Below are 17,014 nucleotides of genomic sequence, written 5' to 3' on the forward strand. Positions count from 1 at the left end.
GTGTGCTGTGACAGCTGCACCAGGAGTTCAAAGAACAAACTATGACTTGTCGTCCCCCCCCGAGACTATGATACCTTCCCTGCTCTAGAACACACAAAATAAATCAAAGAAACAAAACCTCTCCTTACTACGTCTCTCTACATTTTTATCAGCACAAAGAACCAAGCATGCCCTCTTACAGGTCACAGAGGCACTGGGGTCAAGAGTGATTATCTTCCTATTGATCTGTGTCCCGTCATGATCAATACTGTGTCCTTTTCTTCAGCTTGAGAAGGTGACCGTGACTTTCAGTGTGCTACGACCAGACAGAAAAAACAGTGGAACTATTAAAATAGGCTCTCAAACAATTGGTGAAGACAGAAAGTTAAACACTCTGTCTTGTCTTAGAAAGCACAATGCTTTGATGCAAGATGCTGAAAAAACCCAATTATTGCATGTTTAGGCTGCACAAAACACTAAAAACCACATCCTGAACATCTCCTAGAACTGCCTTCTCCTTCCGTAGCTCTAATAGAAAGGCAAAAAAAGTCTCATCAATCTTGTGAGTGGAGCTGATCTATAAATCTGATCTTCAATTCCCGTGCTATATGCATTTTTAAAGGGGTCATGAATTGAGGGATCAAATTTTCCTTGATCTTTTGACATGTAAGAGGTCATTATATTTTAAAAACATCCTCTAAGTGTTAGAACGCAAAACTTAATCATTAGTCCAAAACAGCTTTTGATGAAACCAAGCTCTGAAAATTACTCATTTCGGATTTTGTCACATTATTATGTAATAGCGCAATGAAAGCCCGCCTCTGCAGAATCAGATCAATGCCTACTTCTACTTTATCGCATCTTTGGCCCCGAGATAAGAGCGATACAGGATCACTGGACTAAAAATAACATTACCTTTCTTTAGGATCCTAATGTTAGGAGAGTACTTATTTATTGTGAATTTCTCAGTAGAGCATTATTTGTTTGTTCAGTACATTTCACTGTGGATTCTTTGGTAAATCAGTCTCAATTTCGGCAAAAAGACTTTTACTGTAAGATATGGACCCGACAGTAATGCCACAACATTTAAGTAACCGTGTTAATTCTAATGTCTGATCTGTGACCAGTGATTTATGAGAAGTAATGATTCATGTACAGTCAGACGTTATTCAAATTGTGATAACATCATATAGAAAGCAATCATTCCTCCCTTTATAATCGCTGGAGCTGTCAATCAAACAGCGCGAGTTAATGACTGAGTTCTGGACTCCCGTTCTAACCTGTTATTGGTGGTTGTTAGTGTATTACAAAGGTACAAAACAGAAATAGATATTAGTACTTCAATAGGTTGGTATATTAACATTACATCAGTTATATTATCATTATATTTACTATAAATTTAAGTTAAATCCGTAAAACCTAAAATGTTGATACTGTATTTTTTTTACAGTAAATTTCTGGCAACTGATGTTTTTTTTACTGTAAATTTCACAGATTTTTTTGTGTGTGTAGTCAAACACTGATTAAGTCATCTACATTATACAGTTTCTATAAAAGAAAGTGTCTAAATGTGTTCTATTACTAGTGTTTAAAGCTAGTTCTACTAGTGTATTATAGTTTCAGTGGGTTGAGACATAAAACCCAGAGTCAGTGGCTTTGAATAGACACTGAATAAACAATATCCACTTACTCTGTGGGGTTGAGCATAAACTGGCTTGTCCATTCAGCTCCACACAGTCCTTCATAAGCAACAAAAAAATAACTTCTAAATATGTTAAACCGCTGGCCGTTGTTTCACACTGAAGAATGTTATATTTCTGATTACTCTCTACCACTCCTGTCCGTCTTCTACTTCTCGTCAAAAGAAATCAATGTAAGTATTGCATTACCGATGCAGTCTGTCTTTTGCAGTGATTCAAATCCAATATCATTTCCCGAGGTTGAAGGAAAACTGAGGTGAGATGTTTTTTGCATTTACTTTCTAAAAATATAATTAAAGCACACTTACAAAATGGAAAATCAATAGCTTTCAAATGACGCACAGGAGGTCTATTGAACCTGCAACAACAACAACAAGCCTTCTGTTATAAAGCTTGCCAAAATAGAGTTCAGAGAATGTGACTTAGAAGATACAGAAACTAGAACTACAAGATAATAAAAGCATTTGCATGTCTAATGGTGTGTATTAAACAAGAAACCAGAAGTAAAAATTTTAGGTGGTGGACAAAATCAGGTTAAAGAAAATAGCCATATAGAGACCAGAATATCATGGTTGGGCACTTTTGACTTTGGTTATTAAATAACCCAGCAACCATCTCAAACCCCATAGCAACCATATTAGAAATGCCCTAGCAACCGTCCAGAACCCTCTAGTTCAATGGTGTGTGTTAAAGTGACAAGGAAAGCACAATATATTGATACTATATTGGTTATCTTCCGATATTAGTTTTGTCTTGTATAAATTAAACAATATCAACCACTATAAAATGTAATTTAATTGAACATGCTCATTTACTCAATTTTTTACATTTAGATAACACTCACTTAAAGGCAGGGTAGGCAGGTTTTTTCTAAAAGACTTTTTCCCAAATTTGTTTAAACTGTCTTTGTATACCAATACATAATTAAAATGTAAGTACTCTGAAAAAGAGAGTATAAAAATCGAGTGTCTGTAGTCCTCTCAGGGCTGGAATAAACACAGCTACTTATTTCCATTCGGAACGAATGAAATGATTGGCTGGGTGACTGTCACTCTCCCTCGTTACCATGGCTACCACCCCTGCTGCTACAGGAGCTGCCCACATGCGCGCACCCGTTTGACTCGAGGAGGGGAAGAGGCACGGAAGCTAGGAAGAATCACAATTATGGCAGAGAAAGAGCAGTCAAAATTCCCAGTACCTGCATATACAGTCAGCGAAGGCAAACAAGGCAAAAAAAGGAAGACAGTATTCGAAAAGGCTATGACCAAAAAGTCTTTGGATAACATTTACATTTATTCATTTAGCTGACGCTTTTATCCAAAGCGACTTACAATTGCTATATACGTCAGAGGTCGCACGCCTCTGGAGCAACTAGGGGTTAAGTGTCTTGCTCAAGGACACATTGGTGTCTCACAGTGGATTCGAACCCGGGTCTCTCACACCAAAGGCATGTGTCTTATCCATTGCGCCACCACCATCCCCACATAAAGCAGCGGTACTTGTCTCCGGAGTGTAGTCCTCATCAGAGCCAACAGTGCTTTCATCGTGGAAGCTCTTACATGCAAAACACCGTATATGTTATGATTCTTACATGAAATTCACCTTCATCACAGTGTAACTGATGGTAATGGGAAAACGTGTATCAATGCAACCTGTTTTTAGCTTTGCCTTATGTTACTAGCTCGTTACCGAATCAAACTCAATATATTTTAAACTTTACCAGTATCGATATGCTAGCTTGATAGTGAGTACTAACAGCCATGTTAGTTGTTTATATTCATAATGATAAAGTTCGGTATTTTATTACATGTGATTCTGACATGATGTCACTACATGCACTGCGCTCCTCTCCGCTCGGCGCTGGCAAACGTGTCCTCCTCCAAGCTGAGCGGTCAGCATCGCGCGTTCATGTATTTTGGGGGCGTGACTTTGGAAGGAGCCCAGAAGGGAGGGGGTGGGAGTGAATGGAATAAGTAGCTGTGTTTATTGCAGCCCTGAGAGGACTAGAGACAGTCGATTTTTATACTCTCTTTTTCAGAGTACTTACATTTTAATTATGTATTGGTATATAAAGACAGTTTAAACAAATTTGGGAAAAAGGTTTTTTTAGAAAAAACCTGCCTACCCTGCCTTTAAAGTTAACCTCTAAAAACAATGTAATCCTAAGCAAACATCAAAATGAATATCCATTTTTTATTACGGTACAATACTATTGTGATGCCTAAACTCACTGTTTAACTGTTAAACTTTACTTGTTTAAACAAATAGTGCAGAAATTTTATATCAGTAATTTATCACTTATTAGCCACAACATAATTATCTGCAAGAATTAAAAAAACGGACCATCCCTAGATTTTACCCCAGTTAAAAGAGTAAAATCACTGACCTTTTGTAATTCATTGCTTTATGCATTGACTTTGCAAAAACAGTGAAAACTAAATCAAACCATCTGTCAATAGTAAAGTGATTGTGGAGTGCAATGTTTGTAAAGCTGTTTGTAAAGGAGGAAGTTCTAGCACATAAATAAGCTTGTCTTCTCCTCATCTGACTTTCACCACCAAGCACTTTCCAATCTATATATAACTGCACTAGGCATATTACATCTCAATTACCAGAGCACAATCTGTGAAGTGGCCTGCCAGGGATGAAGGGTTATCGCTGCCAGGGCTAGTCATGTCATTGTTGATTTTATTGTTGCCAAGTCAACTGGTCAGAATGTAGACAGAAAGTTCCACAACTCACATGCTTACAATCTGGAACTCTTCATAGCAATTACAACCATTTCTAAAAATTCAGACATCCTGTTTTATCTTATATGTGAGTTGGCAAGTGGATGTGTATGTGCAGTCCTGTCTTATCACAACCCAACACTGTGAAAACAGAGACAGACCTGCACCGGCTCGGACCTGCTGTTACAGATGGAATTTTCCATGAATGACAGGCTTTTTTTGGCAGCTTTCGTGACGAATTAGCTGCTGTTTGTTAAAGTCTGCATGAGAATGTGCCAGCAAAGCGAGGACACAAAAGGGACCTGTAAAATAAAATGGTAAAGTAAATTTGAGGACAAACCAAGGCTGCTAATTTAGAGTGTTCTTGGGCCACAGTCAAAACAAACCTGACCTGACAAGATTTCCGTTGAACACAGAGGTGTGTGTCCCTCTCGAAAGCATCTTCTGACTTGTTCTTCTGAAAATTCTTTTACCAAAAGACCGACAAAGCATGACTAAAATACCATGACAGTAACGTGTGAGAAGGCAATAAAGGGTCAACGATCTCCAGATGACCCCGACAGGGATAGTCTTTATGTTTAACCTTTGAGTTAGACCAACAAGGAACATTAGAGTAAAATAACAAGCCACTACAAAACTATTATTCCAACTGGTTTAAGCTTTGAAAATTCTGTTAAACATCTTTTGTGTTCCACATAAGAAAAACGTTTTACAGGTTTGGAAAGACACAGGATCTACGTTTTTGGGTGAAATATCCCTTTAATAAAGTAGTTGGGCCAGCAGCTAGACCAAAGTGTCCAAACGGAGTTCCATCATAAAACTTGGCATTCAATCCCTAGACGTGACTGACAGTCCTGAGCTCGGCTCAAGCGGGCGGCCAGCCACTGCTATCAGCCTCGCGCACAGGATGTAAAGCCGCACTGTCATCACACACCATTATAGACCACCACAGACTTACACGGACCATAACTCTTATTTCAATCAGCCAGAGACTGAGGAAGGCATGAAATGGTGAGAGAAAAGAACACAGATGAAAAAGGCCACTGCTGTGTCCTAAGCTCATGAATTCATTTGCCATCGTAACAGCCAACAGCTGGGAATGTTTTCATGAACGTAAACGCAGAATTATTCCAAAAGCCTGTTACTTTTAAAATCACACTGCAGAAAAACCTGTACAACGCTGGTGTGAGGCAGGGAATGAATTAAGAATGCTGGAGTTCTGTTAGAGGAACCTAATATCTCAGCTATTTAAAATTATAGTAGCCAAGTTCCCTTTTAAACGAATAGTTCTCTCAAACATTACAAATCTTTTATTATTTACTCACCCTTTTTTTTTTTAACCTGTATGACTTTCTTTCTTCCTTATAACACACTGTCTGTAATTATTATTATTATTTTTTAATGTTTTTGAAAGAGGTCTGAAAATTTCAGTACTCCAGTCTTCAGAAATCTTTCTAAAGGCTGATTTGGTGCTCAAGAAACATTTCCCATTATTAATGTTGAAAACTGCTCTGATTCTTTCAATAGAAATGTATGCATTTATTTGAAATAAACATCTTTTGTAACATTATAATACATGTATTTTCTGTCACTTTCGATCAATTGAATGTATCCTTGCTAAATGAATCAAAGAATATATCGAAGAATTTTTTTTATATCTTTGTCTCTAGTTTCACAATTTGACAAAAACACACCATAAAAGTATGATAAAGGTGGTTCATATATGCTAAATTCCAAGTCTGTATTACTCATTTAATAGTTTATTTTGAGAAGACAAAAATGTATTTCATTATTTACTGAAATTACATTCACGAATTGTTCTTCTGAGTCTGAGTAAATAAATCAATTGATCCAGTTCACAAAAGCAGTGTGAATGATCTGTTCACAAATCAGATCCAGATCTAAAGTTCAACTCACTCTCAATGTAAACTCGATGATTCGGTCGCAAGACTCCTAGAATAGGAGATCAAGTCTTATTTTTGTTATGTTTTGTTCATAATACAAAGATATCGCATGGCTTCTGAAGACTTGCAGTATATAATAAATAAGTCATATGGAGCACTTTTATGATATATTTATGATATGTTTTGGTGCTTCTCTGTCCTGTTTGAAGCTTGAAAGCTCCAGTCCTCATTCACTGCAACTGCATAAAAAAGTGAGCAGACACATTCTTTGTTCTCTGTTCTTCTTCTATGTAAGAAAGATCATCATGAGGGTGAGTAAATGACAAGAATTGTCACTACATCAGCTTCAACAGAAACGGCAGGTTACAGTGCTGTAGAAAAACTCAAGAAAGCAGTAAACAGACTGAAAAAAAAATCCATCAAGGCTCTAATGGTTCCTCAGAGATAACACATTCAGGTTGCGAAAGATGAAAACCCTTCTCTACTGAGCTTCCTTCAAATGTGCATGTGCCATCTGTGTGAATCCAAGCCTTTCTTCTCTTCTGCTTTATCCTCAAAAAAAATCTCCCTCTGCCACGCTTTTGGATCGGTCTCCGAGTTAGGAGAGAAAACCATTTATTTCCTCTTTTACTGTAGCCAAAGAATGTCTCTGCTGCCACAGTCGTGGACCTTAGAGGACCATCTGGAAGCCTGGAACATTCCAGTATGATTGCCCTAAGGAGAATGCAGACCTGCATTCCAATCTGAGGGAGGGAGCCGGGCCGGAGAGGGACCACGCAGCGCTGGAAGTGGACTGAGCCAAGTCAGACATGGAACTTCTCAAAGTTCTTGAACACAGAGGATCCTTTGTTCACTTATCCATAGAAAGTTGGCTTTGTTCAAATGTGAGTGTGCAAATTTGTGAAAAGTTAATAACCTCTAGCTCTTGCCCTACTGGATAAGAAAAAACTTTGTAATGAGAAATTAAAGCGATATTTCACAGAAAAATTTAAATTCTGTCATCTTTACTCACCCTCATGTAGTTCCAAACCTTGGAAAAATGCCATTGTTTCAACTCAACGGCAAACCAAACCATAAAAATCTCAATTATTTTACAAAAAAGGAGGTTGTAACCATGAATTAAAGATTGGAGGTGATCAAATATAAAAGTTTAAGAAATGGTTTGATTCAGATCTTTTCAGTTGATTTTGGATGAATCGGTTGATCCATTTCACAAAAGATGTCTGAATCGTGTTCAAGAATCAGACTAATCCAGTTCTCAAATCAACTCACTGACTCAATGATCCAGTCAAAGCGGATAACAGCTCACTGGAGGGGATGATTATTACTGAATAATGATGTCGATTTCAGTCAAAAGCTACTTTATTTATTTATTTATAAGCTTGAAAACCTTAGTCCTCATTGATTGAAACTGATTGGAATAGAACAATCCTTATTTTTTTGTGTGTTCTGTGGAAGTCATACGTGTTTGAAATAACATGAGGGTAAGTAAATGATGAATTTTCATTTTTTTGTGAATTATTCCGTTAACTGGAACAAAAGATCAATGTCTCATATTGCTCATAGTTTTGTCAGATGATGAAGGAAGAAGGAGCGCTAGATACTATTTTCAAGGGACGTTGAAGCAGACTGAGGACATGGTAGACGGGCAAATATGAAAAAGTATCAGGATGCTTTTTCGTGCGCTGCACTCACCCGCATGCTGAGGATTTGAACGTCCCTACTCTCTTGTGAATCACTGCCTTTCTCAATTATGTGAGCTGGTTTCAAGATTTATGCCTCAAAGCTAAAATATCAAACCGGATTTGAAGACAGATTTTTTTTTTTTCAATGAATAATTCATGAATGAAAGCTCTCCTTCCAGCACGTGTCCGCCTGACTCGTTTATCTGGCCACACACCCCCCCAACACAGATGCTCAAAACAATGGGAACACAAACCTCTTTATATTCAACAAATCCATAGCTTAAAATGACAATATCAATACTAAAATAAAAACAACATTTTTATTCATATTTAAAATTCAATTTTAAATTGGTATTGACAACTGACAACAACAAAAAAAGTGTCACAAAAGATCTCAACCCCAAGTTTCTTTGCATTTTGTCCTTGACCTACAACGAGCAAAGTGAGCAAAGATAGCACCTATCATTCCAGACTAGCGCAAAGCAAAGGCAAAGATTTTGTGGAGCTGAAAATGAAGTCATGCAGCACACCGCTTTTCTCACAAGAATGTAAACATGCGAAAACCAGTCAAAGCCATGACCTACATATCCTTACAGCTGTGTACAGTTTTGTCAAGGCGGCCAATGCTGTGGCCTGACGGAATGGTTTCAGAGTCATTTCCTTAAGGAATCACGGAGGAATCATTTCTTGTAAACCATGTGGGTTTCTTTATAAAAGTTGAGATTGGCCAACTGATGGTGCCCTGCTGCTCTCACATTGTTTTCTCTGGAATCTGGAGAGATGCTATCATCATCTCTCCCAAATATGCCTTAAATTATGTGTGACTCAAATAACAAGAAAGAATAGAAAATGGCAAGTGGAACTGTTATTGCACATCTTGTATAATGAGCCATTTTTATTTTCCAAATAATAAAATATCCCTATAATTGCACTTTGCAATGGGAAAGTACATACTAGCATATGGACATGTAATGTAAAAAAAAAAGCATCTTGATATCTAGTGTTGGGGAAAGTTACTTTTAAAAGTAATGCTTTACAATATTGTGTTACTCCCTAAAAGTAACAAAAGAATTTACTGAAAGTGATGCGTTACATTACTTTTGCATGACTTTTCCCCACCTGGGCTTGCTTGTTTGTTTTTTAATAACAATAAAAAAAATTATAATATTAAAAACAGATTAAAGTATATTTGTGTTAACATATTTAATTATTGCATGTTTGCATAATAGTCTGAGTTTGCATTTCACTATGCGTTACTTGAAAAAAGTAATCTGATTACGTAACTCGCGTTACCCTCAACACTGTTGATATCAAGCATCTGTAAATTCATTACTTTCAAATTCATTATAACTTAACGTTTAAATTCATACATTTAAAAGAAGCTGTGGTAGTTTCTGCCTTTAATTTTTTTATTATGCCATTGACTTCAGTAAAAGAAGTTGAAAGGGAATAATTACAAACATCTCTTTCATAGCACAAAGGGTTGCAAGCAATATTTGCACGCATGGATGCACACTAGTACATCATTCAGGCATCTTCTGGAATTTTATTTTCTATAACGTACTATAATTCAGAAGGCACTAGGGTGAATCTAACAAAATCTGTCTTTACAAAAATCTAAAGAAAAAAATAAGAATATATATTTAGCATATAATTAACATTTTAATCTTTTATTTTTTATATTATATTGACTAAGCACATTTTCCTTTTTCTTCAGTATCAAAAATAAATGATTTCTTACAATTTAATCAGTATAATGTGCAAAATAAATTTAATTGTAAAATATTTGTTGTTCTACCTGTAAGTTATATTTTAACACAGTAATACAAAAATTACGGATTTACAGCATTGAGTATCATCATGTTTAATAATACAACCATTCGATAAACCATTAATGAAATAAATACTGGGGACATTAAAGTAAAGAAAATTTGGGGAAACGTTGCTTAATATCCATTAAAATAACATCACAGCGCAATTTTTTTTTACTGGTTTTAAATATAGGCTTCATTGTCCTTTATGTCAAATATAATTTCTTTTTGATTTTTGGGTGAAACATGGCTGGCCTTGTGAGATTTCTAATCTTGCGTATCATTTAGGAGGAAATGTGGATTGAAATTCATCCTGCATTCATAATGGGCTACACCCATTGGTGTCAAGTTTACAAGACAATATCTGTTACAACTGTCATTGATTTCTGTGAAGGACAGAAACAGATTTTCTTTACCTCTGCCCTGTTCAGATCACTAAGTGTCACTCTCTCAGACTTATTTTCTCCTATTTTCCAGCAACATTCCAAATACATTCCAATGAGTCGACGGAATTGACAGACAGTGAGAAACTGACAGTGAGACATAGTGAGAGATGTGCACCAGTCTTCTCTTCGTACTGGAGCCAGTAAGTCTCTTCCTGCCGTTGCAGCTGTCTCCATCAGCTGGATCCTGCCTGTCTTTCCCATTCACACCACCCTACGTCCTCTCATCTCTCCATCCGTCTCTTTCCAAGCGCCCAGGGGTCGGCACGGGTCAGCTAAAACCAGCGTTTACACCCTCAGCTAGGCCTGTTCCCACACAACTACAAATACACACGGCACGTCGCTCAGGCGCACACGCTTCCATTCACCCACACGAATGTACACGAAAATTCTCAACACCCGGTCGTATCCCCAATTAGAAACATTCCAGCGTGACTAATTAAATATTGCCAATCTAGATTTAAACGAGAGAGCACACAAACGTGACATATTGGACATCTGAGCTAACAGAGGGAAATCAGGAGGCAAACCCTGCAGTCCAATGTGACCGGACGTAAAGTCAAGGACAACTCTGGAAAAGTTAATGATTATTTTCAGACTTATCCTGCTTAATGACTTAAAGATAAGAGTAAAACACCATATTGTTGTGCAGTTTTTGAAGAACATTGAACATTAAACACTGAAAGACAACATACGTGCTTTCCAAGCTGAATTGACTCTCTGTTGGTATTCGTTGAAAGTTTACCATTCAAGAAGTGAAAGATTACAGTAAGACAACTGCTGCCACCTGGATTACTGAACCGTCACGTCTCAAAGCTCACTTGAGCACTTGTACACAGAGTTTTTGCCACCTGACTTATTTGTGTTTTCCTCGGGGTAAGGTTGTATAAGATTTCCCCACTGTAAATACAATGACGTGATCTATGGAGTGAAGGGGCCACAAAAACAGAACGATTGTGATATATTGAGTCACAGCTGGACATAAGTTGGCATCATTTCTGTCACTTGAACTGAATGTGGGGAATTCACAATTATATTATAGAGGATATACACGCAAAAAGGGCTGTAATATTTTTTTGAAAGAAGACTCTTATGCTCAACAACAAGCTCAAAAATACAGCAAAAAAATTTACATTGTGAAATGTATCCCTGTGATGGCAAAGCAGAATTTTCAGCATCATTACTCCGTCTTCAATTCCTCTTTTTATATATATATATATATATTTTTAATCTTAAAACCTTTTAGAGTCTTGCCTGCAACCACTGCAGAAAATGAAAAAAAGTTATACCAATTCTAGTGGGCATTGATATGGTTCAATGAATGCATTCGTTTTCATCTTCTACTGTGAAATGCATACAGTGCAGAAAATAGTTCAACAGTTAAGAGAAAAAGGTAAGAGATAAGGAAAGAAAATTAGAGAACAGACCTTTGATAGAGACAGTAAGGCATTGCTTAAGGGAGGAAAAGCATGGGAGAAATTCAAAAAATGTTTGTATTCGCAAAATGTAACAAACTCATCAGGCATTGTCATTACAGCAAAGTGTGAAACATCTCCCAGGAACCGGTTGTTCTGAAAGGATATGTCCTCAGTATTTCACTAATGTGATAAGAAGACATTAAAGAGTAATTGAGAAAACACCGAGACCAACTGAGTCATATCGGCAGATCTCTCAAGCGAATAAGACTCATTTCAAGGTCTTGTGTTCTTATTGGACAGGATCCTGACAGTATTTAGACGGAACCCATAAATCCTATGGTAAATTCAGTGTATAAAACATGACTGAGCCGACCGTCTTTCAGGAGGGTGCGTGATGTATGCAAACATGCAACGGGTGCTGTGAAGCGAGACGTGGGTGTGAGAGGAAATCCAACATGATGCAGGAACGTTAAACAATAGACTTCACAAGTTCGACCTATTAATGAATAATATTCCCATCTGAAAAAGGGCAAACTGAAAATGTGACACCAATATGTCATCTGGCATCTGTCCCAGAATTAGCAAGTCGCTATCGCCCTTACTGTATCAAATGATAAAAAAAAAACAAAGCCACAGCTTTCTATGACAAGGGAAAACTACAAAAACAGGAAATATTTCGTTTCTCATGAATAAAACATCACAAAGCAAGCCAGTGTACGTAACAAAGTGTGTGTGTGGTAAAGTTAAGAGAGCACAAAGGAGAAAGGGATATGAAAGGGATATGAAAGAGAGAACCTCATAGAGAGGTCACGTATAATCAACCTTCATTATTTCCCATCTCATTGAAATGGAGCAAAGTCACTGCTCTGAGGCAAGTCAAAAGAAGAAAGGGTGATGTAAGTCATAAGGGCCCGTGAGGGGCCCGCCTCCCCTCATATACTGCTCATTACAGGGCCAATCGCTTCATAAGCAGATCTGTTACTGCCTCGTAAAAAGGACAGTTACAAGAGCCAAATTATGCTGTGTAACCTGCTCTTTTTCTACCTGTGTGTGTGAGCAAGACTGCATTTGCAAGGCACATCCATTTTCTTGACCATTAAAAGCTTATTTGGCTTTTGGCCATATTTGACTAGTTTTCCCCATGGAGGTCAGGTAAATTTGTTCTTCACAGACGTTTGAACAAGTCTGTTCCCCCCTCATATAACCTCTGTATAAATTACTGAGCAATTTAAGTTTCTCAGCTAATGCTGGGGTCCTGTGAGAAATCGAATACCATCCGGAGAGGAACGTGTGCGATTACAGTATATTATTTTTCACAACTCTTCTCCTCATTTGCTTTGACCTTTGGTGAATGCCATAACTAAAGCTTAAATTTCTCGTTTCACTGCCTGGTGAGCCTTCATGATGGATTTAGACCTTTCGGCTGACTTCAGCTTGCCATCTGGGTAAAATAACAGTTGGCGGTTCAAGTACTGCTGGTATTGCATCCGATATAAAAAGAAAAGCAATACAGAAAGTCCAATCACAAACTGATCAGAAAGGCCACTGTAGTAGAAGCATCAGGTATGATTCTTACTTTAATGGCTTCCTTTTCTTAAAGGGACAGTTCACCAAACAAATGTAAAATCTATTAACGTTTACTCATCCTCATGTCGGCCCAAACCTGTCTATGGACATGATTGTATGGACAAAAGAAAGAACACTACAACATAAGTAAATGATGAGAGAATAATTTTTTTTGGATTAACTATTTTAATTATTCACATAACACGTATGTGCCTTATTTTATAATTTTACCGAATTTTCCATAATATGCCCACACCCCGTCCGAAATCATAAGACATTTTGTGTTAACAATTGTAACTCAATCGTCGTTTGGCAAACCAATCCTGTCTAAACAGTACTAAAGACATGAAAGGAGAGACTTGTTTGCTTTTCACCATTTGTTCGGTTAACAAACAAACTCAAACTGATTTTCACCAGGATGTGAGTTTGGTGTCTTTGCCCAAATCAGCAAGAGGTCACAGGCTCCTTTCTTCACAGGATGACACGAATCGTAGCGACCGAATGTCAAAACAAGCACACTGAGTTTCACTAAGAGGATGCGGTCGTCATGTGTTCCCTCTCAGGAGTTGCTAAGTACGTCTAGGAAGACAGCAAATGGAAGTGTGTGTTTGCAAAGTTGCAGTGTTTCATCTGACTATCCATTTATCTAAATATGAATATACTGACAACCCATCTATGCATCCAACCAATAAATGCACAGAAAACTAGTACCCGACCAATGCCGATACCAGTTAACCAGAAAGTGGGGTGGCCGATATAAATCCGATATTTGTATAAATCTGAAATTAGATTTTTTTTAAAATAATAATTATATTATATAAGCAAATGTTAGGCTATTTTTTATCATTTAATTTAATTACATTCTATTTATATTACCGGACGATAAATTCAAAATAAATATAGGCAGAGTTATCATCATGGCTAGTATGTCAATTTATAACCACTTAATATTACAGTTGTCCATTCAATTATTCATTATTCAAAATTATCATCTCTCAATTCAGTCTCATTCAGGCAACTAATACATCCATTCATCCAACCATTTATCCATTTACCCATCCATTGAATCTCCAGTCAAGGTTCTTGTAATTGGACTCACCTCCCACAAACTGTATCCCTCCTGCCACTCGTCCGATGGTGCGAGAGATTAGATCCGTAACACAGCATCCCATCATTGCTGTGAGAGCCACCAGGAGCAGCAGTCCGCAGCCTGTCCCCGTCACCACCGTGCAGATCCTCCACTCCAGACTCGGGATGCCCTGGAAGGAGGCATAGCGCCCACATTGCTCCAACATAACCGTCCCACCACGAGCTTCATCCCTTACGGGGTAGGAACAGCGCCGGAATGTTCCAAATGACACTGACTTACCCATCTGTGACCCAAGCAGCCAGTATGGCATGAAGAAGCCTACGCAAGATGTGGCTGCACATAGGAAGGACAACAGGGCCCATACCACACCTGCACATGTAAGACTGGAAGCCATCACGCTCAGCTCAAACTAAAAGCTTTCAGATGCAAAAGACACTTGATTTTAGGTTGTGCACATGCAGAGCTCCTAAGCCCACCGGCCCAGATCCTCCCGATGTCTTCCTGCTCGGTTACACCTGAGGAAATAGTAAAAAGTGTGGGAACATCAGTAAAAAGTCATAAATCCAAGGTGACAACTAAGCTCTTCAAATTGCATAAAGGTTACTGAAAGCTGTTCACTTTCACAAGTGCATTAAACATAGGTAAACATAAAAAAAAAACTTTGCCTGTTTGTCACCCAAACATTTTGATCAATGGACCCTTTTCAGAGACTGTGATGATGCGTTTCCACAGTTATCAACATCTCAACTGTAGTAAAGTTTTTCATGTTTTAATTTTTAAAAATGTTAACATACATTTTTTACACAATACTTTGTGTTATATTACCCCGACAGTCAATGACAAAAAAACGAATTAACGCTGCCGATAGGGTGCTTCTACTGTACAACAGCTCAGGGAGTATAATGGCAAATTTTACATAATTACATAATAATCTTTTGGAGTCGTGGAAACACTATCATGGATTGTTTCATTTGCTGTTGAAGCAAATGGGAATACAAAAAAATATATTTGCTGTCATTCCCCTTTTATCATTATAGAAGTTTACTCAACTATGACGACTTCCACTTCTGAGAACCCAGGAAATTATAGATTTTTGATTGACTTTTCCAGTCGTGCATGATTACTATACTCATTACTAAAATTTCTGAGGTAGTTTTCTATATAAGAGACCAATGAACAGACTTAAACTATTAAATGCATTATTGAATAAAATGTCACCAATAAGACAAAAATACAATATCCAGGCAACAAAATACATTTAAGACTCAAAACTCTGGATTATGGTATTTAAATGAATGAAGAGTGTGTTTACAATTGACATTTTCACACCTAATAATATATATACATTAGTTGCTGACAAAATATTTTTAGGATGTTGACATTGTGCAACATGCTGTAGCTACATGCTTCTCAATCTAAAATCATTTTATACGGAATTTTGCTCATTTTATTAGCATAATAGATTATCCATTTTATGACTTCATATTAATGGAGAGACTACATATTTGTAGTTTTAAAATATGCCACACGTCAGGGCCATTTAAAATTACTTAAAAAAACGAGCGTAAGTAAGAGGAGATTTAAAATGGCAAAGCACATACACTTTCCTCATGCGTTCATATACATTTTGACCTAAAATCTTGATGTTGATAAAAGAAAAGTTAATGGACACATTATGAGTCATCTATCCATAACCATGTGGGATGTAAACATAAAGGAAAACATTATGTCGAGCTGTCATGTAGTCCAAAAGTGAGTCAGAAACTGATTTAAGCATGCAATAGATATCTTACATGTCTGTGTCGTTCACTGTTTCCAATTCCACTTGTTTTCAAGAACTAAAAGAGCATAAAACACGAAAAAATGTGGCGTATGCTGTCTGTTTGCTTCTATCCTGTCCTGGGTCGAGCGTCCCTGAAGTCTTTAACTCTGGCGTCTACAGTCCACTCACTGCCCGAGCACATGCAGGTCTCCGACCGGGACTAAACCGAGTGTTAAAACGGAGTAGGAAAGCGCAAGCGGAGGCATCAATCTCCAGATCCTCCGCCCAGGGGCTGGTCTGACAATATGCTGTGTTTCCCAAGACTCCGCCTGGCTGCCGCGCGCTCTCTCAAAGTCCCTCGTCAAAGTCAAAGCAGTAATTTATTATCATTCGGTGTTCCGTGGGAGAGTAGAAACGAAGTACGGTGTCTCCAGCAGGTTACAAATGTTTTCAAGACAAATACGTGATTTATACCCTATGGGGTAGCCTATAATAATTAGGCTTAATTTCACAAAATACAAATTAAGGAAAAACATTAACAATAATTTATGACATTAACTATATTACGATTTTAATCATAAAATTAAAAAGCAACAATACAATTTCCAGTTTACATAAAATGCATAATTTAGATAAAATATTCTATAGGCTACATTATGTCTGATGCGCCAAATGCTGCGTCAAATGTGCGATTGAAGAACGAATCGTCCTTTTGAGTAGTAAATTTTAAATTACTTGAAGCAGTAAACAATGAGGTTCATACTCATGTTACACAGCACATTTGAGCTCCCTCAAGAACCAATGAGGTTGGTTCTTGTGTTACCGCAGCATGTTTGAGCTTCAGCAAGAACCAATGAGGTTTGTTTTCGGCATCAAGCAGCAGTTGAGTTTCTGTTTCTGTTCGCTGATCAATGTTTAAATGTGAAT

General features: G+C 37.5%; 1 protein-coding gene across 1 annotated transcript in view; it reads right to left on the reverse strand.

The window, feature by feature from the left end:
• lhfpl6 (LHFPL tetraspan subfamily member 6) overlaps positions 1-16,450 on the reverse strand; it is a 30,222-nt gene extending 13,772 nt beyond the window's left edge. Inside the window, exons 1-2 of the mRNA XM_084401393.1 lie at positions 16,119-16,450; positions 14,335-14,840 (exon numbers count right to left, since the gene is read on the reverse strand). Of these exons, the coding sequence (XP_084257519.1) occupies positions 14,335-14,719 (385 nt within the window). The 5' untranslated portion in view covers positions 14,720-14,840; positions 16,119-16,450. The remainder of the gene's footprint in view (positions 1-14,334; positions 14,841-16,118) is intronic.
• Positions 16,451-17,014: the final 564 nt, after the last annotated feature.

Source organism: Rutilus rutilus (genome assembly GCF_951802725.1).
Source record: "Rutilus rutilus genome assembly, chromosome: 25".
NCBI classification, from domain to species: Eukaryota; Metazoa; Chordata; class Actinopteri; order Cypriniformes; family Leuciscidae; genus Rutilus; species Rutilus rutilus.